This window comes from Echiichthys vipera, assembly GCF_963691815.1.
Source record: "Echiichthys vipera genome assembly, chromosome: 10".
Lineage (NCBI taxonomy): Eukaryota > Metazoa > Chordata > Actinopteri > Perciformes > Trachinidae > Echiichthys > Echiichthys vipera.
Window position 1 is genome coordinate 5,813,061 of NC_139835.1, and position 27,805 is coordinate 5,840,865.

The following is a 27,805-nucleotide window of genomic DNA, read 5'->3' on the forward strand; positions in this document are numbered from 1 at the left end:
CTGAGGAACATAGGGATGACAACAAAATCAGCAAGAGCCACACAAGGATTACTGTTGTAATTTACAGTAAGATGAAGCATTATAGAGAAAAAGAACTAAATTACACTGTACATGCAGAAGTATAAAATCAAATGTCCAAAACTTCTTTTTTTGTCCTTCAACAAAAACACAAAGATGCAGATGATGAACCTGAGAGCAGATGGTGAAAATGGATCCACAGTGAAGAGCCCCAACCAGGATGCTGTAATAGGTCAGATTTTTCTATTCTTTGTAGTGTAGGACTGTCCAGCATTCCTTACAGTCACTGAAATTAATATTGAATCTCCCTTAAACATCTTGGTACCTGAAAAACAAAATTTAGCTAACTTAATAGCAATGTTAGCTGTGCCAATTTTAGCATGCTAGCCTCAAGGTTTTATCTGTGCTTACCATTTTGCAGTTTGCAGACAGAAGTGAAGACGAAATATGAAAGATGTGTAAGTCATAAACATGATGAATATGCTAGCCAAACAAACATGCAAAATGCTGAATTTTGTCAGTGTGTGCTTTTCCCTCCACATTAATGTTCATTTTATTTGTTGTACCTTTGCATTTGTCTATTGTTTTGGATCGTAATTTCAATTGGGATAAATAGGAACCATTTCACCATGGTTGTATTTTTACACGGTTTGCCCTTTAATGGGGATATTGTACATAGCCTTGTCCTCTCATCCGCACAGATTCATGCACTGAAAATTTGCATGTTCAGGCTCATCCCATTCGGATGAACCTATTCATCCATATGTTAGCCCAATGTTCTCTAGAAAAAGTGTTGTTGTGAGTGAAGATCAACTGGATTGTTCCAGCACTGGCCTCGCGTAGAGCTGTGTTGTCATATGATGGTGATATTGAGGTGGATTGAGGATTGGATTTGTTCAGAGATGCACTTTATAATATTCAGGCCTAGTTTCCAAATTTTAGATCTATTGATGGCTAGTTGGCCTAAGTGGACAAACAATGTTCCACATTTTGGGAAGAGCAGCTTGACAAGTTAGTCTTTAGAAGCATTTTTTTCTTAAATAAATGGGAAAAATTAGAAAGAGCTTTTTAAATAAGAGTACAAAATTACATTAGGTTTTTGGTAATAGGCACCACACTCACTTATACTAGTTTATTTAGCTCATGAGATCTGTCTCTCCTGAGCTTTTTTCTTGTTTTTAATTCGTCTTATGTATGCTTCTTAAATAGTTCCATGCTTTGGGATGAATTGCTTCTTATCCATCAAGTTAGCTAAAATCTCTTTTTAGGTGAATTGAAAAGGCCAAGTGCTAAAAAAAGACCAGAGAGAAGAGTCTGTGAATATTCTCCTTTGTCCAGGTCATTGTTATCCCCAAAGCAATTTCAGTCAAAAACTACTGGACTTGGTTATTTGTCTAGGAAGACGTTTCACCTCTCACCCAAGAGGCTTCATCAGTTCATGTTCACATCTGACCAGGCTGCGACTGGTCTAACTAACTGGTGTGGAGATCCAGGTATTTAACCTCTCACAAGGCCGATGATGTCACTGGAACCCTTTGTGCTCCAAGTGCCAACGACCGTCGTTAGAGTGGCAGTGGTTGGTGCCAAGTTGGTTTGGACTTCGTCAGTGCTCTATTGAGTCTTAACGACAGTCGTTGGAGTCACAGGAGGCCATTTGTGAACAGTTGTTCTTTGAGGTTAGATTGTTGAATCTCCTGGGAAGGGATGAAAGGGCAGCATTGTAAATTGGAGATAAATGATGTTTCAGACCTCCTCCTCTTTTTAGCGATGCTTTCTCTACTTTTGCATAGATGGCTTCTTTTACTCCAGTCCAGTTGCTTTTGACTGAAATTGCTTTGGAGACCAGAGAAAAGACCGTTGTCTCTCCTTATACTGTTGCATCTATCAGAAAACGTGTTTAACAAAAAGCTACATTTGATGCTGGATATGACTATGGCCCACAAAGTGCCTGCCGAATCTACCTCGCTGTCGACCATTAAGATTTCTTTGCTCGGACGAACCTGGTAACACAGCAGGAACAAGTTTAGTTCTTTAGGATTTTTGACTGAAATGTAACCACAAAAACACATTAAAAGCCTTTATTTAGTGGGGCATATTGCTTTAAACGCCAACTGATTTTGACCCCACAGGGTTCTCATCCAGGCAGAAAGATTTAAAGCACACCGTTTACTCCTGGTTCTCTACAGAGACAATACACCCGATATAAACATCATTGTGTCACGTAATGAAATAGCCAACAGATACAGAGGAAACAGCTTTAATACTTTAGGTATTTCACTCCACCCAGATGAATGCACAAAGCTGAAGATTTCCAAAAGGATCTGATGACCCAATATATACTGCCATAATCATCATGTGACAAAACGACACATTACATGACTTTTACTGCTGCTTGAATTGTTGTTTCTTCTCGGTTGGGTATGCTTGGTTTGATGACATTTTGGATTTAATTATCAGGCCCATTCAGACCAGGATCGGCTGTCCTTGAGTCACTTCCTAACCGGTTTTAATTAACCTTGGGTGTATTTGAAACTTGTCTAATTAATTTATCACATCAGGATTGAGTAAGTTCTCCACCTGTCTGTTTTGGGTTGTGTCCAAAACTTTGGACCAGAAATTGTCCGCAATATGTAAAAAAGACTCAAGGTCCATTTGGCTTGGGTCAACTTGCTGCTCAATGACACTTTGGAGCAGATGTGATCTCTCTAGCTCACTCTGACCACCGCACGCAGCTTTTTTCCACCTACTATATATTTGAAACTAGAGGTGGCAATCTAGTCAAGAGAGAGAGAAAGAGTGTAAGGAGACAGGAAGTAAAACTTTATTTGGTCCTTATTTCATTGCAATCACTAACTAAATTAAAAATAGCAGCAGATAAAACTCTCCATGTCGCTCAGGTAGAGGGCTGGTGACAGACACTGCTGGAATTTCATTGGCCAGAGTGACACCATTGGTATGGTGCCGCAAATATCAAGCCTGTTTGATACGGACAGACGCTTGCCCTCAGGGGTTAATCACCTCATTAAAATTTCAGCACTGCACCAGCTAAGCATGCTCATCCAAGCCACTACTGAGTGAATTAACTTTGCCTTCAGCTGTGAGATGAATTAAACCATACCGATTTGGCATACACTTGTTGGGTCTCAAGAAGAGCTCACAGAGTAGTTTTCAACATGATGCTTTAAAATAAGGTGATACAAACAAAAAACAATATTGAATAATGTCTGTTGTTTCACATCGTACTGAGAAACTATAATTGTACTACAATGTAGTCAGAGACTTATAATAACAATCTGAGCCTGTCAGTGACAAAAACTAATACTTTTTATGGATGTACTGTATATTGTTGTTGAACAGGTGCCCCATTTGATTACATTACAGCCCAGTTCACAGCAGTTAGGCTGCAGCGTTCACACTCAATAGTGAACCAATTTCAGAAAGCGTTGTTGCCATTACTCACTTACACAGAAATGATGTACATGGAGAAATAGGGTACCAAATACCAAAAATCCCCTTTAAGGAGCGATGGGTTTTCTCACCACAGAATACAGATGAAAGCTTCACATGGGATCATAATCTTGTTGGCTTTGTTTGTGCATTTGTACTTGAATATATATATTGCAGGTTTCTGTCCAGCTTAGTATGTAGAAACATGTCTCTAAAATATGCTATTTGTGTAACAATGTATGGGTGCAGAACAAGAAGGAACACGGTAAAGTCCAAAATCCAAAAGCTTTATTCTAAAACAGGCAGGGGTCAAAAACCAGAGAGGCAAACTTGCTTTTGTTTTTCCAAGATGCCCTTTGAGAACAAACCTCATTTCAGTTGGAAGTACTATTATCTTCAGTTGCAGTCCAGTATTATTGATTGATCTTGGTACAACAGAGAGGAGATGTGAGGTGGACACCAACCTCACAGTCCATGTTACAGGCTAGTTGAAACCAATCAATTCTGTGATTCTGCCTTCCCAGTGAGGACTGTGTCACAGCGGTTGTTGTTAACTTACAGCTAAAGACCGAACTAATCAATAATGGCTCAGTTCTATCTTCTCAATTTAATTATTTGTTCTTGTTTACAACAGGGTAAAAATAAGCATTTTCTTCTCAAGCACTGCTCACTAACAGACATAGACACTTAAAACTAATACATGGAAGCTGCAATAGACATAAGTGTGACTCATGCTTAAATAAAGCTATTCTGAACTACTGAGATGTTTTCAATGCAGACACGGACATTTGCAACTTTTTACGGGGAAAAATACATAAGTAATTTTACTTACGACTCATTTTCGCTTCTTTTAGCCAAATGTTAGCCTTCAGTAAACCGCTGTGAACATGTGAAAGTGTGCTGTCTTGCACAGCTTGAGTCTTCTTTCCGTTTTATGACAGGCGGCCACCTACTATGTAGCAGTCACTTGATCTGGTTGCTCAGTTGAAGCGGGCCAAGACCCTTCTTGGCGATTTCATCCTGATGTTTTTGGCTACGTTCACGATGCAGGTCTTAATGCACAATTCCGATTTATTGCTCAAATCCGTTTTTTTGTTTGGCTGTTCACATTGCGTCTTTAAATGTGGCCTGTCTACGGATCACTATTTGAACAGCTCACTCTCCTAAAGTGGACCGCATGCACAGTTAATGACGTCACGCCACAACGGTGTTTGCGTAAGAGAACATGGCAAAGGCAACCTGTATTGAAGGACTTAATTGCTTAATGCTAAAAACAGTGTGTGGCAAATACTAATGAGGCCTAAAACCTCCCTCTCCCTCCACTGGCCGCCTGCTTCACTGCTGTCCTCCATGTTTGTTTTAATTCTGTTCCTGGCTCCTTCCTGTGGCACACTTTTTTTTTTAAATCAACTTTATTTGTCATTCATTTACAAAAAAGTGCAGCGCGGGTCAGAATGACGTCAAAGTTGCATTAAATGTAACCTGGCTGTTCAGATTGCGGTAACATTCAAAAAAATCTGATACGTATCCGATTCAGTAGCACATTTAAAAGTGGACTAATTCTGATTGGACTTGTGCTGTTCACACTGTCAAAAGCAAATCAGATATGGGTCACATATGAGCGAAAAAATCTGATTCAGATCACTTGTGACTGCAGTGTGAACGGAGCCTTAGTCCCGCATCCGAGTGTGATTACTGTGTTTCGGAAGAACTGCTCCCAATGAGCCAGGTGTAACCTAAGACTGCATTTCCTTGGCCACAAATAGCTTCAACTTTATCTGTAAATTTATCCTCACCCTATCCATATTTTCTCATAATGTGACAAAAATTAAATTAATGTCTTGCTTAAAAATAGACAAGAAAAGTACTTAAGGAAAATGAGCTTGTAGAAACCCAAAAGAGGGCTGTAAAGTCTCATGTGTGCATGCCTTAATTAATAAAGGGGGAGCAGCTGTTTCCTTTGCTCCAGTGTGAGATTGCCTCCAGGTTCTTGCCACAGGGTACATATTAAAACATGAGCTAGCATGACAACAACTAGAGGATATCTTTTTTTATTTAGATTTTGAATGGACAGGCGCCTGCTGCCATGCATCTTGTTTTTTTAGATTTCTACTTGTGCACAGAGCGCTTCTTTCCTTGAAAGATTCTCTGATCCAAATGTAGATTAACAGTTATGTAAATTATACAGAGTGAACATCTTTGAAAAGGTGTATTAGTTAGTGTAACAATGGAGTGTAATTCTGGAGGCTTAATGTCAGACTTTCCATTGAACAATGCAAATTCTGCATCTTTAATCTCAAAGCTCCAAAACATCACATAGAACATAACTGGGTTTGACAGTTGTGTTTGATATGCTGCAAATCAAATACACACATTGGGAATGTTTTTCAGTTTCATTTCATACTGTATGCCATGCTGTGCATTTCATTTTCACAGTGTGATCAATGCATGCTAAACAACATCTGTAAGACAAAGCAGTGGTTCAAGTGGGCTTGTATTGGGCGAGTCATCCTTTGTGGCAGGGCAACATGGTGAGGTGGGATGAGCAAAATCATAACCCAGACTCACACTTGAGTTTAATTAGGTTGTACTGAACCACAATTTTGCAGCTTGGCTTTTAAGAGTAAACCGTTGTCAAGCGTGAGTGGAAAAAAACGACTAACCATCTGTTGCATGTCTGCTTTAAAATTACCAAAAAACAACACTAGAATCAGCTATGAGCTCAAAAGTGTCAGAATATTATGGAGGCATGAGGGAAACAATCAAATGATGCCAGCAGAAACAAAGCTGCCCTCATTTGATAGGAGGAAAGCTCTATCACCGATTCAAATCTTCAGTTATCGTTTCCAGCACTGTATCCATCAGAATGAGGAACAGTTTATCCTCTGTGTGGAACAACTCTACGCAGACTTCACGAGATACTGGTGCAGTTACAGCACAGGAAAAATTACGAATAGACTGGACCAGATGTTTTGGAAGTTTGAGGTGGGCCTCCAAACTGTTTTAGGGGAGGCTCAGTGAAGGGAAGTGTCGAATTATTACATTAGGAAAGAAGAAGAATGAAAAGAGAATCACACAGAATAACCCAATGTGTGTGATTTGGTTAAAGAGATAGTTCTAAGAAACAGTAGTTTGGGGGAATGTTACTGTTTTTCACACCTACTCAGTCAGATACTAATAAATGTCATAGGACAGACCTTTTAAGGTGTTTCGTGTAGTCTGAAGTTATGTCAAACAGTAATATCAGGCTCTCTTGGCGGCTCAATTGTTGAATGTTTACGGGATCAGATAACATAATCATGATCCCATAGGCATCCAGGAATTTAGCGAAACTAAGTAAGTAAAGCAAGGGGGTGGCCTTCATTCAAGCTCTGCAGAGGGGAGGCCCACAGACTCAGGCTTTGAAAACCCCTGGGCTAGACCATCGGTTATTATATTAGTGTACATTTATTTTAAAGGTTTCTTTAAGCGCCACTTCAACCATGGTTACCCAGTTGTTTCATTCCTGTTGTTTTCCCTCTCTTTCCCACAACCCTGAGCCACTACAACTGTTCTCCTTGTGCCGCAGGCTCTGGCTGCAAGATGCGAACGTTGGACAGTGGAATTGGGACCATCCCCCTTCCTGAATCCTGTTCCTTCTTCTCTTCCATCCTGCACTTCCTCCCCAAATCCTCATCAACCCCAGAACAGTCCCTCAGTCCCCTCAGTGTCCCTGGTTCCTCTAGCGAGGACGTGTCTCCCTCCCCATTACCCCGGTGGAGAATACCCTCCAGCTTTAAGGACAGCAGCCATGCAAGGGTGCCAAACTCCCTCTCCGACTCCTCCATGACCCATATCCAGTCAGTGCCTTTCCCCACTGTGGCCTTCCTCCAGCCCCTCCAACCCCAGTCTGAACCCATTCTGACCTCTGCCAGTATGTGTGATACCCAGAGCAGGCTACCCAGACCACCACCAGGTACAGTAAAGCCACAGAAGCCAGCATGCCATGTGGACTACAAAAGTAAAGATGATACTCAAAGGGTTTTAGTGCCAGTGATTTCTCTGGAAAAAGATAGATAAGATATTCTTTATTTTCCTGCACGTAAATTTGTCTTGGGCTCCAAGCACCGACTCTGGTTTAATCAAAAATAAATCCCTAATGCAGTATGTGAAAAAACGCTATTTTTGCCTGCCATCCCCCGCTGTCTGCCCCTCATTCGTTAAATTAAGTCAATTAAGTAATTAAGAAATTAGGGACAAACTTGTGCCTGGTTACATGAACTACCTGGAGTTTCACTTGGCATATAAGTAAAACTCAAGGTAGCACTGTAGTCATCTTATAGATGAAAAAGAAAAGTTAGGATAAAAAATGTTATCTTACAATTTCTTAATCTAAAAATTGTGCTATAAGCGATAGAGCAGACATGAAATGCCTATTGTCTGCCACTATCCAGTGAAACTTCTGCTGGGTAACACCTTATTCATGTCTCCATTCTAAGGAGCAAATCAAGGAGATAAGGAAGCTATTCCTACAAGAAGAAATGCATTTCATGAAGACCCTCGTCTGTTCCTGCTCCATGTTCTCTGTTAGATTTACTAGTGTGCCAGTAAAATTGAAGGAACGCATGTACTGTGTGTGTGTATATATATATATATATATATATATATATATATATATATATATATATATACACACATGATAGACTACCGAGAGCAGCAGGGATCTGGGTCTATCATTGCAACAACCACAGCCTTCATCCAAACACTTATGGCTTTTATGCAGAAGGACACAGTGTAGACATGGCCTACTAAGAATGCTAATCATACAGAATGTGCTAAAGAAAAACACAGGGGATGATGGTGGCCCTTAATCATGTTTTCAGAGTTAAGGCCTAAGGGTTCTCCACCAACACATAATATATATTTTCATCTGCACAGTTTCAGAATGGGGAGATGACATATGTACACTAAATAAGCTGGTGTTCAGTTAAAGCATCTGTGTCTCGCTTGATTGATTTTATTATTTGAAATTGAGTGCAAATCTGTTCCCATTCCAATCTTATTTAGAAGTGCATTTCAGCTTTGTAGTTCATCACATAGTAGTAATAATAATAATCATAATAATAATAATAATAATAATAATAATAATAATACATACATACATACATACATACATACATACATAACATTATACATAGCGCCTTCCATAACATTAAGCGCAGCTCAACGCTTTACAAAGAAACACATCAAAAACACAGGTATTAAAAACTGGGGACACAATCCATTTAATGCGTGAAACAGACCATGTTTTGAACAAGAGGTTAATATCGTAAAACCTAACTACTTGATTAGGTTCAGACATCAAAACTACATTGTTAGGTTTAGACAACAAAACTACATGGTTAGGTTTAGACATTAAAACTACATGGTTAGGTTTAGACAACAAAGCTACATGGTTAGGTTTAGACATCAAAACTACATGGTTAGGTTTAGACAACAAAACTAGGTGGTTAGGTTTAGACAACAAAACTACATTGTTAGGTTTAGACAACAAAACTACATGGTTAGGTTTAGACATCAAAACTACATGGTTAGGTTTAGACAACAAAGCTACATGGTTAGGTTTAGACAACAAAACTAGGTGGTTACGTTTAGACAACAGAACTACATTGTTAGGTTTAGACAACAAAACTACATGGTTAAGTTTAGACATCAAAACTACATGGTTAGGTTTAGACATTAAAACTACATGGTTAGGTTTAGACATCAAAACTACATGGTTAGGTTTAGACAACAAAGCTACATGGTTAGGTTTAGACAACAAAACTAGGTGGTTACGTTTAGACAACAGAACTACATTGTTAGGTTTAGACAACAAAACTACATGGTTAAGTTTAGACATCAAAACTACATGGTTAGGTTTAGACATTAAAACTACATGGTTAGGTTTAGACATCAAAACTACATGGTTAGGTTTAGACATTAAAACTACATGGTTAGGTTTAGACATCAAAACTACATGGTTGGGTTTAGACAACAAAACTACATGGTTAGGTTTAGACATCAAAACTACATGGTAAGGTTTAATAAACAAAACTACATGGTTAGGTTTAGACATCAAAACTACATGGTTAGGTTTAGAAATCAAAATTACATGGATAGGTTTATACATCAAAACTACATGGGTAGGTTTAGACAACCAAACTACTTGATTAGGTTTAGACATTAAAATACATGGTAAGATTTAGACAATACAACTACATGGTTAGGTTTAGACAACAAAACTACATGGTTAGGTTTAGACAACAAAACTACATGGTTAGGTTTAGACATTAAAACTACATGGTTAGGTTTAGACATCAAAACTACATGGTAAGGTTTAGACAACAAAACTACATGGTTAGGTATAGACAACAAAGCTACATGGTTAGGTTTAGACATCAAAACTACATGGTTAGGTTTAGACAACAAAACTACATGGTTAGGTTTAGACAACAAAACTAGGTGGTTAGGTTTAGACAACAAAACTACATTGTTAGGTTTAGACAACAAAACTACATGGTTAGGTTTAGACATCAAAACTACATGGTTAGGTTTAGACAACAAAGCTACATGGTTATGTTTAGACAACAAAACTAGGTGGTTAGGTTTAGACAACAAAACTACATTGTTAGGTTTAGACAACAAAACTACATGGTTAAGTTTAGACATCAAAACTACGTGGTTAGGTTTAGACATTAAAACTACATGGTTAGGTTTAGACATCAAAACTACATGGTTAGGTTTAGACAACAAAACTACATGGTTAGGTTTAGACAACAAAACTACATGGTTAGGTTTAGACATCAAAACTACATGGTTAGGTTTAATAAACAAAACTACATGGTTAGGTTTAGACATCAAAACTACATTGTTAGGTTTAGACATTAAAACTACATGGTTAGGTTTAGACATCAAAACTACATGGTTGGGTTTAGACAACAAAACTACATGGTTAGGTATAGAAATCAAAATTACATGGATAGGTTTAGACATCAAAACTACATGGTTAGGTTTAATAAACAAAACTACATGGTTAGGTTTAGACATCAAAACTACATGGTTAGGTTTAGAAATCAAAAGTACATGGTTAGGTTTAGACAACAAAACTACATGGTTAGGTTTAGACATCAAAATTACATGGATAGGTTTATACATCAAAACGACATGGATAGGTTTAGACATCAAAACTACATGGATAGGTTTAGACAAAACAACTACATGGTTAGGTTAAGACAACCAAACTACATGGTTAGGTTTAGACAACAAAACTACATGGTTAGGTTTAGACAACAAAACTACATGGCTAGATTTAGACAATACAACTACATGGTTAGGTTTAGACATCAAAACTACATGGTTAGGTTTAGACAACAAAACTACATGGTTAGGTTTAGACAACAAAACTACATGGTTAGGTTTAGACAACAAAACTACATGGTTAGATTTAGACAATACAACTACATGGTTAGGTTTAGACATCAAAACTACATGGTTAGGTTTAGACAACAAAACTACATGGTTAGGTTTAGACATTCATGTCATTTTTGGATGTCCAATTTCGGTCCACTGAAGGGGTTGGTTTGTAATGCTCGGCTTTGCTTTTTTTAACATTTACCAAACGTCCAATGTTGATGTCTGTATAGCCTCTCCGCTACTTCTATAATAATAATAATAATAAAAATAATAATATGCCGCTTTTCCAGGGTCATAGACCTTACTCAGAGCGCTCTTACAGGGTTCCTGGTACCATTCACACACAGTCATGGTAAACTACGATAGTAGCCACAGCTGACTGACACATGGCTGGCATTCAGTGCCTACGGCCCCTCCTACAACCACTTTAAACATACAGCATTCAGACAAGGCAAGGTGGGTGAAGTGTCTTGCCCAAGGACACAGCGACCATGACACAAGGCAGGGCAGGGATCGAACCGCCGACCTTCCAAACATTTGCCACGGAAATATTTTCCACAAATTGCATTTTCCCCCCAAAAAAACAGATAAATGCAAAAATATGCCTCAATAACTTGATTATTCAAAATAAACCAGTTCAAGAAAAACAGGAAAATGTCAAATAACAAATGAACACATCATGTGCATTTCCTGCACCTGTCCAAATGACATCCAAAGAATGTACCCAGTTCAAAGGTCCAATTTTGATCATTAATATGACGTCCAAGATGGGTCTTGGTTGGACGTCCAAATAGTGGACCTAGTTTGGACGCTGAATAGATGTCCAGAATTGGTCAAGGACTGACGGACCAAATAGACATGATCTGCACGTCTATCCGACATCCAATGTTTAGTGGGTTGGTTAGGTTTAGACATCAAAACTACTTAGTTAGATTAAGTGAAAGATCGTGGATCATTTTATTCTGTATGTATTCATTTATTGTAGGGACATTGCCCACTAATCAACAGCCAAGCTGTAAGTGAGCCAGAGTTAGCCAAAGAAGCTAGTTTGCATCTGTAGTCCCCGGTTTAAGCTTAGTCATGAAGGCAACTATAGACTTTAAACATGTCAATGTTGACTTTTGCTATTACACAGAACACAAAGATTATTTTTTGGCAGTTTTCCAAGCCTTTATAGTATAGGACAGACAGGAAATGGGGTGAGAGAGAGGGAGGGGGAGACATGCAACAAAGCGCGACAGGTTGGAGTCGAACCTGCAGCCGCTCCCTCGACAACCTTAAGCCCCTTTACATGGGGCGACTGCACTAACCACTGCATCACTGGCCACCCCGACAACAGGTTATTTCTATACGTCTTGCTAAGTTGTCAGATACTCTTTACCAAACTAACTTGACATTGAAGCCCTGGACCCAGAGACAGTGCAGATTGTTAACCTTGCATCAGACTCAATGCTTATATGGTGAAATGCATATTTAAACATTTTTTTGCTGAGGGAAATTTAAGCATTGAAGCAACCTAAACCGTCACTCCATATCTGGCGAACTAAACTCCAGCTTTATTTGCACAATGTTTCAGTACGGTGAGATGTTTAAGGTCAGAATTACCATTGTGTCATCTTTTGAGATGTCAGCCTCTACTACCTTAGAGCCACTCAGATCTCCCGCCACTTTGAATTCAGACTGATAATCTGGCTCTCTTTGAAGATGTCAGTCTGTCAGTGTCACTCTGTCCTCCTAACATCACATCTGACTCCTCTTCTTGACATGAAAGAGAAAAAAACGTCTGAGTGCTGAGAAAATCTCTGAAATGAGATTCATTCTGTGCTTTTTTTCAGGTGGGATGGAACCAAAGAAGTTGACCTATATCAAGTCGAAAACACGAGCCCCTCCGAGCCAACAGAAAGAACAGACGAGACTTCAGCTGGCCAACTGTAAGACACAGTGGAGCAGGTTTATTTAAGACACCTTTAGGAAAACTTAAGCTCAAACAACATGTTATATTCTGTGTACCCGTCCTATCCTTATCATCATGTTTTGTCGACTTTCTGTGTTACACAGAGAAGATCCCTCTTAATAGGATACTATAAACTACTGAAATGATTTTCAGGTTATCACCTCTGAAAGTCAAAGTGCCATTAAAGTATACAATCTTTTTTGTAATTAACTTGGAGCTCCGGACTTGGAAAATACAAAGGAGCACTGTATTCAAATTCACATCACAGCCTATAAACTCTCCAAATTCTTAGGTCAATAGACGTTTGTATGGGCAGAAATATCATCATCATCATCGGCTTTATTGAAGAGACCCGAGGTCCGTTTAAAAAGAGAAACAACAAACAAGTTAAAGTACAGCAGCATAATAGAATTATGAGAATCGTTCAATCGGCAGAGAAGTTTGTACATCAGATTTCTCAACAGCGCATGGAACGTTTTGACTCCTACGTTACAAAATATTTCACTTGCACTGCACCACCTTGGTTTTCTTATCGATATACACATACAATCATTATATGCAACCTGGAGCTTCTCGGTGCTCGTCTTCTTTTTCTTGTCTTTTTTTCCAGTTTATTTTATTGAATTCTGCAGACAGTACATAAGAAAGGGTATAACAGTTGTACAGTGTGTCTGCTTTAAGGTAAAAAACACAGACAAGAACAGAAAAACCCCAACATGAATCCCACTGTCTCTCCCAACAACCCACGTCAGACACGGTCACAACAACCAACCAAGTAACCGAGTAACATGTAACATAAGTGGATGGATAAAGTACAATAAAAATAGTTTAAAAAAAAAATGAAAATAAAGCTTATTGCAAAAATAAATAAAGTAATTCAAGAAAGAGAAAAACAACAAAAAATAAATAAATAAAGAAGGGGGGGGGGGTCTCCTTCCAGCACAAGGAAGTGTCCTCAGCTTCGCCATCGGGGGAGGTATCCCCCCCCACCAAACTCCATCAGAGATTGCATTCCCCCATTGTTAATCTGCATGCTCTGATGGCGTACCAACGAGCCAGGATCCTAATTATATTGTTAGGCACACCCCTTTGACTCAATTTTAAAACGGCTTATGTTGGCTAACTTGGTCAAAAGCCTTAGAGGCATCAATTAAACCAATTAGAACAGTTGATCTCGATCTTCTATAAGTTTCTACCATTTCCTTCAGAGCGTAAATGCATAGCTCTTTACCACACTTAGCCTTGAAGCCAAACTGGTTGTCTAAGGTACACAAATAAATAATCTATCTAATAAGATGTGTGTTACTAGAAACAGAATTTGAATCATTCATGTTTCAATACGATTTGCTCAACTTGAATAATGCATTACAAAACTGAATCTGATTCGTTTAACTTGAATAATTGCATGGAAAACGTAAATCTGAATGGCCAAGAACTGTTTTTGAGTGTTGAGAACTGAATGTGGAAGTATATAGATGGTTGGATTTTTCAGCGAGAATCATAATCAGTTTCAGAGCAACTGAATTTAGTTTCATCATATTACATTCAGTTTTATTGGAATTCAGTTCATAACTAATCCATTCAAATAATGCTATTCAGATTCACATTTTCGATGCAGTTATTCAAGTTAAAAAATATTAATTCAAATATAAATTATTCCAATTTCAGGTTTCTAGTTATGCACATTTCTGCCCATCCTTTTAGGAACTACAGTAAAACAGGCTCACATTTTGTTCCATGAGTAAGAAAGCAGTGATTTAAAAAAAATATATATTAGTATTATTATTGCACACTGAAGGGTTCTATATATATGTTCTTTTCAACTCTTTTATGAAGATAAAAATAGAATCTGCCTCCAGTAGACATTTTCAAACTGTAGCTTGTAGGTATAAAGATGGAGAAATGTACAATAATTTCACTTCCTCACATTGTCAAAACAGTCAGTTTGCCTCAAAGGACACTTAAAATAAAACACGTTCCTGTAAACCCCATTTCTGTCCCCACTGAAAGAAAGCAACTAAACACCAAACATCATTTGCATCTAACTACAGTACATTAATGCATTAACGCTGGCATTTACTGTGTGTGTGTGTGTGTGAGTGTGAGTGTGTGTGTGTGTGTGTGTGTGTGTGTGTGTATGTGTGTGTGTGTGTGTGTGTGTGTGTGTGTGTGTGTGTGTGTGTGTGTGTGTGTGTGTGTGTGTGTGTGTGTGTGTGTGTGTGTGTGTGTGTGTGTGTGTGTGTGTGTGTGCTTGCGTGTGTGTGCGTGTGTGTGCGTGTGTGTGTGCAGGTTAAAAAACAGCATTAGGTTTGAGGCTGCACATGATGCATCGGAACGCAGCCGACAGACACACACACACACACACACACACACACACACACACACACACACACACATGATTCTGTGTTGCCTATGGGTCAAATGATTTTATCGAAACTGTTTGATTCACAGAAATACATGTATTAAAATGTCCGTGACATTATACCGTATTGACATTATTCCCACAGTTTCTATCTATAAACCTTGAATCCATGGAAAAGTGGTGTAACTTGATTTGATTGCACTGGGCAAATGTTATTGTTTAGAAACCTGCTGCCCTACATCAACAATGCAATCAAATCATAAGTTGTCTATCGTCTATTTGCATTTTGACCACAGTTGCTTGTTCAGTACGACTGATACATGTTAAATGTACTTCAACAACACTTTAACACAATTGAAATCACCTTAAACTGAATTTAAAGAGCATATCAGTCAGCTGAAGGAGTTTTCTTTGAATATCAATTGTTGTGTATGTGCAGGTTCTTGGCACACATATTGAGGAATTGTATTACTGTGATTTATGTGATTTAACCATTTATGGGAAAATTATCAAATTAACATAGCATTATATAAATCAGTTTATATATGTATATGTTATATATACCGTATATGTGTGTGTGTGTGTGTGTGTGTGTGTGTGTGTGTGTGTGTGTGTGTGTGTGTGTGTGTGTGTGTGTGTGTGTGTGTGTGTGTGTGTGTGTGTGTGTGTTCTTTACATGGCAGATGTTTTATTTTGTTGCAGGATCTCACTCTGCTACATCTTCCATTTCAGAGTTTATGAAGCCAACTGAGTCAACCTGAAGCAAGGACTCCATCAGTCAGTTGGATTTATCACTCTTACACACATGGAGGATCCCTAAATCTCAGAGTTTGGACACTGTGTCTCTGTGTCAGGATGAATCGCTCTGAGCTGGATAACAAGTGAGCTTGGCATCGAGGGCTTCCACCTGTCCTCAGTGTAGTGTTGAGATACTGAGAAGCCTTTGAGGTGTAATAACGAATTTCATGGCAGCCATTTTGGAGGTCTGCAGCTCATTGGCATCAGCTGTGAGTAGCTGATGGGATTTCTAAATGTACAACTCTGCTGTCTCACAGGACTGGAATTAAACAGACATGGTTATTTTCCCTGAAGCTCTTTCTTCTCTCAGATTACCTATTTTACAAAAACATAAACGTGACAGATTACTTCTTTGTTTCTGTAATATCCATGGACTGTATATAAAGATGAACAAGATGACATCTTCATGGATGTATTATTAGAACTAGCGCATATGCCAAAAGCGTTTCTGGTTTCTTCCGGGTTTCCTTCCATGATATGCAGCCCACTGAATATGTGCAGTAGTGTTTCTCTGACTGGCCCCGCTCCCAATAGTTCCCGCTCAGCCCAGAGACTTTACATTGGATGATGTCACAGGTTTTTAAATCGATTTTTCATGCAGTTCGAAGTGTCCGTTCAACAGCTTTATATACTTCTCTTTTACAGTGGTGCTCTATAAAGAAAATGTTTTTTTGTTTTTGATAAACCTTGTTTTTTGTTGCAGTACCGCAAGTGGCTATTGGAAAAAAATGGGCTGGAAGGCTGAGTTGCTTATACCTATGCAGCTCTGATAATACATCCATGGGCAGCCCCTGAAAAATCAAGCCAAAATATCTCGAACTCCCCCCTGATATAGGTCATAAACTGTGTCCCCTCCATGTTAGCAGGTGGGAATAGGGCCAAACTAAAACATCAAGGTGCATATACATTTTAGGCAGATCTTATTTTCAGTGTTCATTTTTCTTATTTGGTTTTTATTTGCCATTAATCTTTATATACAGTCTGTGGTAATATCAGGTTAGCTACTCTAGAACCTTCATGGCTACCTGTAATCAGCACTAAAAACAAATGTGAGTTTCCCTCAAGCTGTTAGCGGCATTTTTACATTGCTACAACATTACCGTGCTTGTTAGCTAGCTAAGCTAACTGCTCTAACTGTCAGTAGTTATTCTTCAGAAATGTATGAGCATAGTCACTTGACTAAACTTAAACAGCAACATTTATTGAAATGTCGTTCTTACTGTACATCGCAGTGTAGGTGGGAACGTCAATACTATGTGGACCATACCAAGTATTTTGTCTAATTTTCCATATGTAGTCATGGAAACACATTACAAGAAATGATTCCATACATGTCTGAGTTTGTAACCTTGCATTTATCAAGTTTAGCCACTAGGGGACACAAAATACAAAACACAATGACTGACATAGGCGACTCACAAATAGCCCCAACATCACCTCAGACTGCTTCTAATAGACACAGCAACATTAGCAAAGCCTACTTTTTATATATTTGTTTCTAGAAACTTTACAAATTAAATATTCAAAGTACAATATTCTCTTTTTATCTGTCTTTTGGTCTTAACCAACTCTTAAGAATAAGTTTGGGTCATTAGCTTGCTAGCTGTATGACTACGTGAACCCACTGCTGAGTCATTTGGCACTGGAAGTCAGCATTCAGTGGGTTTTATCTGACTATGTGGCAGTGCAACCAAAACAATGAGCCAGAAGAAAACATAATTTGACTCCATTGTATCTACAAATATATTGATTAACTAGTACAGTGCCCGTTCAAAATGTGCCTGTTCTAAACATCCCAACGGCTTGGCCTTCGGTATTGCTGCTTGCAGCTTTTTTCGAAAACCACTCATCTAAACAACTTCACACTCGACACTGCACTTCTGCACTGCACCTTGGTTTAAAAAATTAAAATAACTTTGCGCAAGCACAACCAAATCACCACCAGACCTCCATTATGGCACCAGCTGTGGTCACTTTTGGAGATTAATGATGCAATTTAAAGACCTCCACTAAAATCCTGCTGAACAAAGATTATTTAGCCACATTCATTTGCATCCTGCAGCCATGTGTGACCATTTGATACATGCTTGAGTGAAGATCGAATTCTACTCTACATCAAATAAATAACTAAGTTACAATATTAGTGATTTATTTTCAGATGGAACCATGTGAAGTCAAGATGACAAACTTCCATCCTGAACACATTTTATGTACAGCACTAACTACTGATTGCCATTCATGTGCTCTATACCTGACTGAGTAATGTGATTCTTTAAAGTGTGCACTATCTTGTTGGGAACTTTTTTATTGTCACATTGTTTATATCAACCTGCATGCAACCACCCTCTGGCTTATTGTAACCACAGAAACGTATCCTACAGTATATCATCATATGAGGAGTTTCATCACAAGAGGTGAAAATACTGATGTGTGAAACTTACTGCTCAGTATTTATGACATGTTACACACAATATGGCATTACTTAAATATCATCCATAGAGTCTGACTATCACACACAACATGATTTTTTGTGTCCCTTTTTGGAGACTGTGCACATTACATCCTGTAATGAAACTCTTCACCTGCGAAATGCATTCTGTATTTTGTTTTACATTGTCTCCACAGTTATGACATCAAGACAAAGCAGTGAGTTTTGCATGTGACCTTAGTTATAAAGCACCTAGTATGCACTTTGTGGACATTGTTGTGCTAGCTCAGGGAAAATATAATTTATTGTCTCTGATAGATGCTGTGGATTTAATAAGCAAACCTCAACTTGAAAATGTACAACCATCTCATTACGGCCAGTGAACGCAGCCGATTTCACGGTTTAAGGATATTACCTGAACTCATGTATTTTTCTCTCGTCAATTTCTGTCTGTATATGTAACCGTGTCATTTCTCACCAGTTTCTCTCTCTATTATGTATGCTGTGTCCTTTACAGTAATGTTTTTTGGTGTTTTGAATGCGTCCGACATATTTGACGGTTTTAGCCGCTTTGCGATGTTTCCCCTTCATTCCTCTGTCAGCTCCCTGTCTTCATGTGTCGATGTTTGCTAAAATGCATATTGCCAAACACTGCTCTGAGCTAACCACATATACAGAATATGAATGCAGCTAAATCTACATATCAGACTTGTCATGGTGATTATAGCCATATTCTTTTGAAACACTAAAGACAGTTTACACTTTCACGTTATGTAGAACTATGGAGCACTGTAATGTTGCACAATATCATTAGTCATGTTACTGTATTTACCTCCTCTTTACTTAATCTTTGCTCACTTGCTACATGTATATGTTGAAGGTAATATGTGTACACTAAATGCGGTGTTCATGCCAATAGCAACACAGTTTTAATAAATGAGATATGTAGCGTACACAGGTGAGGCGAGGTGTTAATGGATCAGGGAACCGATTGGCTGTACTGATACGGGTAGATGGAGCATGGTGTCTGCGATTTTCAAATGGCTCACATAATGAAGAGCCTCACACTCACAAGAGTATTGTATTTTTCTAACATTTACTCTAAAACCCTGTATTTGTATTCAGCACTGATGAGTGTTATCTACCATTTATCGCAAATACTACATTCTACTCATTACTCACTATTACAGTAATTCTCCCTCTAAATGTTTTTTTTCAGAACCCAATAATAACAACAGTGATGTTCTTGTGTGACAGTCACCTTAGCAGTACCTATTGAGAATTGTATAATACTGATATTCTTTGTTTTATGTAAAAGATGGATGAAAAATAAACTATTTCAATACTTATACATCGTTAAGGATGCTACCCTGTGATTTGTTGTATTTGAGTTGAATAACTTTTTTTTTTTTTATTTAATCTGTATGTAACCAGGAGAGTCTTGAAGTCAAATTCCAGCGTGAAATCATCCTGGACTTTTTTTCGGCAAATACACCCATCAAATAAGCCATTGAGACAATTTTTTTCATGTGACAACTATTAACAGAGATATCCCAGACAGTCCCTAACAGTCTCTTACAGTAATTAATGTAATGTAATGCGGCTAATAGTGATTAGCTCGGGGCAGTATGGTGAAGGTATTAAAACAGCTTTTTGTTTTCTGTGTAGGGACTCTTCTCATGCTGCTGCAGAGGTTTGCTGTTATTTTCAGCAGTATTAGTGGTTAAAAAAGTCGTTTTAATGCCTTCACCATGCTTCACTGAGCAAATCAGTGTTAGCCACGTCCGGCTGTTAGCAACTCCAACAGATTTCTCTGTTAATAGTTGTTACACACAAAAAACTGTCTTGATGACTTATTTGATGTATGTAAGTGCAAAAAAAGACCATGGGATGATTTTGCGCCTGAATTGCACTTTATTTTGAATTACACCAAAACTATAACTGGGTTAAAAACTAAAAAGATAACTTAATATTTCTCAAAGATGTGTTTTGCTAATGCAAAATAGATGCATGAACATATCTATTTGGAAATAAGCTTAACTAAAACCCCACAGCTGTAGCCAAAGGATCATTTCTCCTGCTCTAGCTGTGGGAAATATTTGAGCTCAGGGCCATACTCTGTTTGGACATGTGAGTCACATATGGGAAAGCAGACATGCTGGCTGTCTGTTTACACGGTTAGCCACAAAATCCAGAGTACAGTAGACTATGAACAAGTGAGCTTGTAAGTGTCTTACTCAAAAGGATTGTTGTGAGCAACTGTGCAAATCTCCCCGTGCAATAATAACAAGTTTTCATGGTCAATACGTTTCTGTCATATTTGATGTATAGGGTAACCAACGACACTTCACTCAAAGTGAGCAGGTGAGGCCTCCCAGCCCATCTTCCAGTCACACGCAGCTGAATCAGGTGCTTCTCAGAAGGACAGCAAACTTTAGAGGAGAAGGCTGCAAATCATCAGTGTCCTCAAGCCTGTGAATCTTCTCATTTGTACAGGTCATCATTATCCCCAAAGAAATTTAAGTCAAAAGAAACTGCACTTGGTTATTTGTCTAGGAAGACGTTTCACCTCTCATCCAAGAGGCTTCAGCAGTTCATGTACACATCTGACCAGGCTGGGACTGGTCCAACTAACTGGTGTGGAGATCCAGGTATTTAACCTCTCACAAGGCCGATGATTTAACTGAAACCCTTTGTGCTCCGTCGTTGGCGTGACAGTTATTGATGGGAAGTTGGTTTGGACTTCGTGAATGCTCTATTGAGTCTTAACGACAGTCGTTGGGGTCACAGGAGGCCATTTGTGAACAGTTGTTCTTTGAGGTTAGATTGTTGAATCTCCTGAAGGGATGAAAGGGCAGCATTGTAAATTGGCGATTAGTGGTGTCTCAGCCCTCCTCCTCTGTTTAGCGATGGTTTCTCTACTTTTACATAGATGGCTTCTTTTAGTCCTCTTTCAAACCATCTGTTCTCTCTGTCCAAGATTTGGACACTGTTGTCATCAAAGGAGTGGGCTTTCTCCTTGAGGTGTAAGTGGACAGCGGAGTCCAGGCCTGAGGAGTTAGCTCTCCTGTGTTGGGCCATGCGTTTATTGAGTGGTTGTTTTGTTTCTCCAATGTAAAGATCTTTGCATTCCTCGTTGCATTGGACAGCATAAACCAGGTTGCTTTTGTGGTGGTGTGGTGTTCTGTCCTACGGATGTACTAGTCTCTGTCTGAGTGTGTTACCGGGTTTGAAATACACAGGGATGCAGTGTTTGTTGAAGATCCTCCTAAGTTTCTCTGATACCCCAGCCACATACGGAATGACTATGGTGTTTCTCTTGTTTTCTTTTTCTTTTTCAACCACTTTGGTTTTCTTTCTGGAAGCAGCTGCCTTTCTCACAAAGGTCCAGCTGGGGTAGCCACAAGTTGTGAGGGCGCGTCTCAGGCACTTGCATTCTTCCCCTTGGGCCTGTGAGCTGGTGGGTACGTTATCAGCTCTATGTTGCAGTGTTCTGATAACTCCAAGCTTGTGTTCCAGGGGGGGACATCAGTGTCCTCCAGTCCTTTGTTCTCCTCTGAGGCCTGAATGATGCCCCCTGAAGTGTAGTGTTGAATTTACAATAAAATGTTTATGTACATGCACAAGTAAAACAAGTGGTGGTTACTATAATTCCAGCATGTTTTTACAAAAATATTAACTGTTACAATAAGGTACTATTTGGTAAGAGGAAATGAGGCGAAGTCAAAGTCTGACAAGATGGTGACTCCTGTAGATTGGATCAAGTTGAGAGAACCGACCCCGACAAGTATGCTATGTCCATTTTTGTCTATGCTTTGGGCCCAAAAAAGCTTCTCACCATATACTTATTGTGAAAGAGAACATTTTTAGGCTTCAACTTCCCAGTACAAACCCTTAAAGAGAAAAAATGATATCCTAAAAGATGTAAAAATTCCCTTTTAGTTATTTTCTTTCCTAGCTTCATGTGAACGATTCAGACACCAAGTGTTTGGGAGGTGGGCAGGAAAATCTAGTGCTCTTGCTCTATGGCGCCACAGATTCGTAAGATTGGGTAATTTTATACACAAAAGTCAAACTTTCTTTGCTTCATGTGCCACTGAGTAACTTTCATAGGAATTAATAGGACCCCACCTTCAACTCTGTATCCAGTTCTCTGCAGGGCAGCCTGTATGTAGCCTGTAAGCTAAAACCAAGCACAAAAGAAGTTTGGAAATCATTGCTTATCAACTTTTTATTATCTTAGATCTTCTCCCAGCTGGACTAGGGCTACTGAAGAGAGAACAATGTTCAGATAGGTTTTAGTAACAAACAAACAAGACCTGAACAATAAAACTAGGATTTCTAAAAGTGAGGGGGACATGCCCCCCTATACCCAGTGGAAATGACGCCCTTGTCCTGGATTACAACAAATACACTTTTAAATATTCTCCTTAACTGCATATGAGGTAAGCAAACATCCTGTCTGGAAGTATCAAGGTTCCTGTACCCTTGTGCAGTTTGAGCTGTCAAAGTAAATGTCCCAGAGTCTTACTGTCTCTGACAAAATGAGTTCCTCTTGACTTATAGACACTAATCTAATAACAAGGCTTGCATTATGATCCCTTTCCAAAGACAAAAAAGACTAATATTTCACTTCATTTTGGACATTTTGTTCAAAAAGCTTTACTTGCACTATTAAGATGCTGGACACATTGTGTATGCAGCAGGCTTTTTCTGATCTGATGGTCAGTCATCCTTGATTAGAGTTGCTGTTTAAAGCTTTATGCATAATGCCTCCCAGTGTGCCATCAGTCATGTTATGATAATCTTACTCAGAAGCTGCCATAGAGAGAAACTAAAACTGGTGCACATTCAGCTAAACTGTCCTAAATGCAGTGCTGCTCTCACTGCTGATGTCTGACTAAGAGTGTAAGTCATTCTAATGCACAGAGTTTTAAAGTTAAATAAAGTATAATTCTCAAATTATGGATTTTAACCAGTCCGTTGGGACATTTTTCTCCTGAAATACTGAACCATCTTTTAATCTGACAGCTTCAATAGCTGCCCGTTATGTCTTTTACTTTCATACCAGCAAGGTTTCACTTTAATTGTCTACCTAGATGTATCATTTCAGAGTAAAAGTGTCCTGTTTGATGTTGTAAATCTTCTCATTGCCTAAAATGTAATGTAAATTACTATTTGCTCATTGAAAGTTCGAGAAAAGTAGGGATTCATAACATTTAAGTGTGTCTTAATGGGTAATTATCCGACTTCCATTAAAGCTGATTAGCACAGTAAATCACAAACAACTTCTCCACAGCCGCTTGATGCAGCACTGACGCCACCTCTCATCCACTAATTAAAACAGGCTGATGATGACTGTGGATGAAGCTGATGGAGTTTATACAGAGACTGAAACACCGGCGAAGATTTACCCAGGCACCAGTGACAGTTGTAATAGATGTAAGCGGTCACCTGCTAATCACACACATGTTTTGGTCCTGTTCGAATCTCAATAGCTTGCAACAGTGCTTGACATGGATCCTAACCCGGAGCCTTGCCCGGTCCTGTTTGGCTCCCCTCCACTAACGACACCTAATCTCCCTGCGTCCAAGCGCCGGATAATGGCCTTTACAACTCTATTGGCCAGACCAACTATTATTTTGTCTAAATGGAAACACGTTCATCTAACTTCACACGATATGTGTGTTTCCACTATGGTCGACTACCCTGAATGAGGCAGGTCTATCTCGCCAAAAAGGCACCTAATTTACATGTGAGTCGCTCAGGAGGCCGTTTGACCCCTGAGATATACCCAATTGCTTATTGGATGTAGCTTTCAGCGGGGTGCGAAGTGTGGTAGTAAAGACACAACAACACGGTGAAGTAGAGTAGACACTTTTATCTAGTGGTGTAGTAGAACGCAACACAGAAAATGATCTGTGGACCGATTCTGGATTGAATTTCCGACCTGTAGTCCTTTGCTGCATGCTCCATACCTCTCTCTCTCTCTCTCTCCCATTTACACACAAATGCGCGTAAACACACACACACACACACACACACACACACACACACATACACACACGCCAGTCTGTCAACAAACAATTTATTATTTTATTATTATGTATTATTATCATTTATTCTCTATTTCGTCTTGAGGAAGAACGCGTCGCTGTATCACTGATCAGCTGATCACCAGCGATCCAAACCCATTCAGAGTGATACGTCTCCTCCTCTGGGGCCTTTTTTTTGTAATGGAAACACGGCGAGTGAACAGCCATTTGAGAGGGCGTGCCCTGAAACTTTCCCAGAGGCCACTCTATAGGGCTGATGGAAAGACACCTAATGCTGGCTTAGAGAGGTCCTAGCTCATCAAACTCATCAACGATTTTCACTGGTGAGTTCTGATAACACTTTTAACAAAACCTGGCAGCCCTTCTTTGAGTATTTAGACAGATCCACTATCCACCCAGTAAGTAACCAGATGCCCCGTCCCCCCTTTTTTAAAAAAAAAAAGTATTTAAATGAATTTATTCTTTTTAATATATGTAATTTCAATAATGTTTTTTTTCTCTCTTTTCTTTTGACCAACAGTAGGTGGGAAAGGATAAAGGTTAACTGCAGTTCATTTGTAGAAGCCGTTCTGGTTCAGTTTAAGTCGTTGCTTTCAACATACACTGTGTAGTACAACTAATTGCAAACCTTCAACAAGACTTTATGTGTAAAATATTGTTGTACGTGAACGAAAAACCCAATAAAAAGATTTATTAAAAAAATAATACAGAAACTGAAACAGACTACGATCTGCTCCTTTTGAACACTGACAATGACGAAGCAGAACGTGACCCCTCCTTTACTGCAGATCAGCAGTTTGCTCTCACCTTGGTTGTTCCTCTCACTCTTTACGCAGCGGTGTGCCGGTAGGTGTGGTGAGGCATATATACTATAAATGAGTTTGGGGGTTGATATGGACCACAGTGGTGAAGGTTTCAGCCCTATATGAAATATTAGTCCACGCTGTGTGGCACTTGAGAGAATAATCCATCTTTTGAATTTTGTGAAAGTATCCAAGCGGTTTTTACCCCTCAAGTGTTTCAGACAGTGTTATTAGTTTTTGAAAAGTGCCTCACTTCACGGAGCCTTATCGCCGAGGCTTTTGTGGAAGATTTTTGTGGCGTGCTGCTACATGCTGAACCGGAGAGCGGTGTGCCTCTCTGTTTACCTCTAGCTTATGATGCATTTCACTGCCTGCAATATTTTCCTCAGGCCCATGTTGTTTTAAGTCTTGGTTTATGATTTGTTCATGAGAAGTAGCCGTTAGGGGTCCCACGATAAAACTTTGGTTAAAACGTCCTGTTTGCTCACATTAAGACCACAGGACTATAAAAGCTATGATACGTAAACAGAGAGTGCATTTGAGTTAACTTAGGTCCGATTAGAAAAAAACATGCATGATTGGTTTGAAAGGTCCTTGCACACACATCATGCAGTTAAGATGTAGGCTATTGCCTTTAATGAACAAAATTGTCTCATACTTTGTCTCCCTGTCACATTCTGTCTCTCTGCGCCTCCTCTCAAGCCACATCCCCTATTCCCCAGGCTCCTTCATTTCCAATTTCCCTTTTCCTATGTCAGCACTGTGGAGAATAGAATACTCCCTGCCAGTGTGTCATAGTTGCCATGTGCTTTGTATCTTTCTCCTCTGTATTCTGTTAGTTGAACCCCAGTCTTTGAATTCATCAGCTATCGGCCTCTGGGAGCAACGGCCAACATTTGGGGGCTTTCTGTCAGACCCAGGGCAGGAAAGAGGACTCAGATGCGGAGGTTTGCGGTTCAACACTCAATTTATTATCTTGAAGACTGGGATGAGACACAGGGAAAAAGCCACAAACAAAAAAATCACTCCGCACAGGAGGAACAAAACCAAAGTCGTCAGTGTAAAACCACAGTACCAAATCAAAGCGCTCCGTACAGGAGGAAAAAACAAAAGGCAAAGGCAACAAATGAATCTCAAAATAAGAACGCTCCGTACGGGAGGAATAAACAAATACAAAGTGAACAAAATAATTAATTAAATAAAGACGCTCCAACCAGGAGGAAAAAACAAAGTCTCAAGAGAATTCAAATAGGGAAAACTTACTTGGACCAAAACAAGGAGTACAAAAACCTGAACAAAGAAACAAAGAGCTCAAGAACATGGACAAGACTGTCGAACAAAACGCTGGATACATTCGACGCACGGTACGAAATAATCTGGCAACTGGACAGGGGAAAAGACACAGACTTTATACTCATGAAGGGAGGGTAACCACAGGTGAAAACAATCCAGGAATCAGACCGGTGACACAAGAGAAGAGGCAAGTGACCTGGAACGAGAGGTGAGTTATCTTTCAAAATAAAACAGGAAATTAACAAGACAAAAAAACCCAAAGACAGGACAAACTGCAGTGTGACACTTTCAGTGTAGCCAGCTGATATCCAGATAACAGACCAAGACATCAGGGCCGTCCACACCGAGAGCAAGAACTATGAGAACATAACTATAAATATATGTTTTAATAAATCATTCTAACTAAAGTTCAGGGATTGATTGGTGGGGTTAAGCATGCATGCAGGCCCCTGTGAAATTGTTATAACAGATGTAGATGTTCTATATGAGACTATTCAGCCTAAATGTTAAAGTTACTTCACTGTTTTTTGTGTTTTTCAAATTTAAACGGCAGCGTGAGTCTGTTGTTGTATTGGAAATGCATAAGCAATTCAGATGACATGAATAACAAAATGACAAAATAACATGTGTGCTAAGCTACTGCTAAACTAGCACCCCTAATCTAGTACCGCTAATCTAGTGACGCTAATCTAGTGTCGCTAATCTAGTGTCGCTAAACTGCTGCCACTAACTAGCACCGCTATAGACTGCTTCCGCTTTGACAAAAGGCTAAAATAGGCTGCGGCTTACCTAGCACCACTAACCTAGCACCACTAAGCTAGCACCGCTAAGCTAGCCCTCCTCAAGTTGGGGGGCTCGTAAAGAACAGGTTCAGCTGCAACTATCTATTACTGTGTAGGCTGTGGCTCAGAGGGAGAGCGGGTTGTCATCCATTCAACAGATTGGTGGTTTGATCACTGGCTCCACATTTTGTTTGGCTTGGGACACTGGACCCCAAATTGCTCCCCCATGCCCCGTGCTGTGCATGGGTGTGTGTATGTGGTGTGAATGGTGAATTAGATTAGAATCTGTGTGAATGTCTGTGTGAATGGGTGAATGTGACAATTTTTACCATTTAGAAACCACAGATCTCAATTCTCACGCATAATCTATAAAGTGAAATAAAGTTTAGGCTATCCACTGAATCAGCACTCTCTCTGTGTGTCTCTCTCT

At 39.3% G+C, this 27,805-nt stretch overlaps 1 protein-coding gene across 1 annotated transcript in view; it reads left to right on the forward strand.

Annotated features, from left to right (window-relative positions):
• The window catches only part of LOC310953133 (nck-associated protein 5-like), a gene marked incomplete at both ends in the record, with an annotated part of 56,519 nt that extends 43,660 nt beyond the window's left edge, over nt 1-12,859 (forward strand). Inside the window, 3 exons of the mRNA XM_083922071.1 lie at nt 175-250; nt 7,034-7,420; nt 12,735-12,859. Coding sequence (XP_083778197.1) covers nt 175-250; nt 7,034-7,420; nt 12,735-12,859 — 588 coding nt within the window. The remainder of the gene's footprint in view (nt 1-174; nt 251-7,033; nt 7,421-12,734) is intronic.
• Between the last annotated feature and the right edge of the window lie 14,946 nt (nt 12,860-27,805).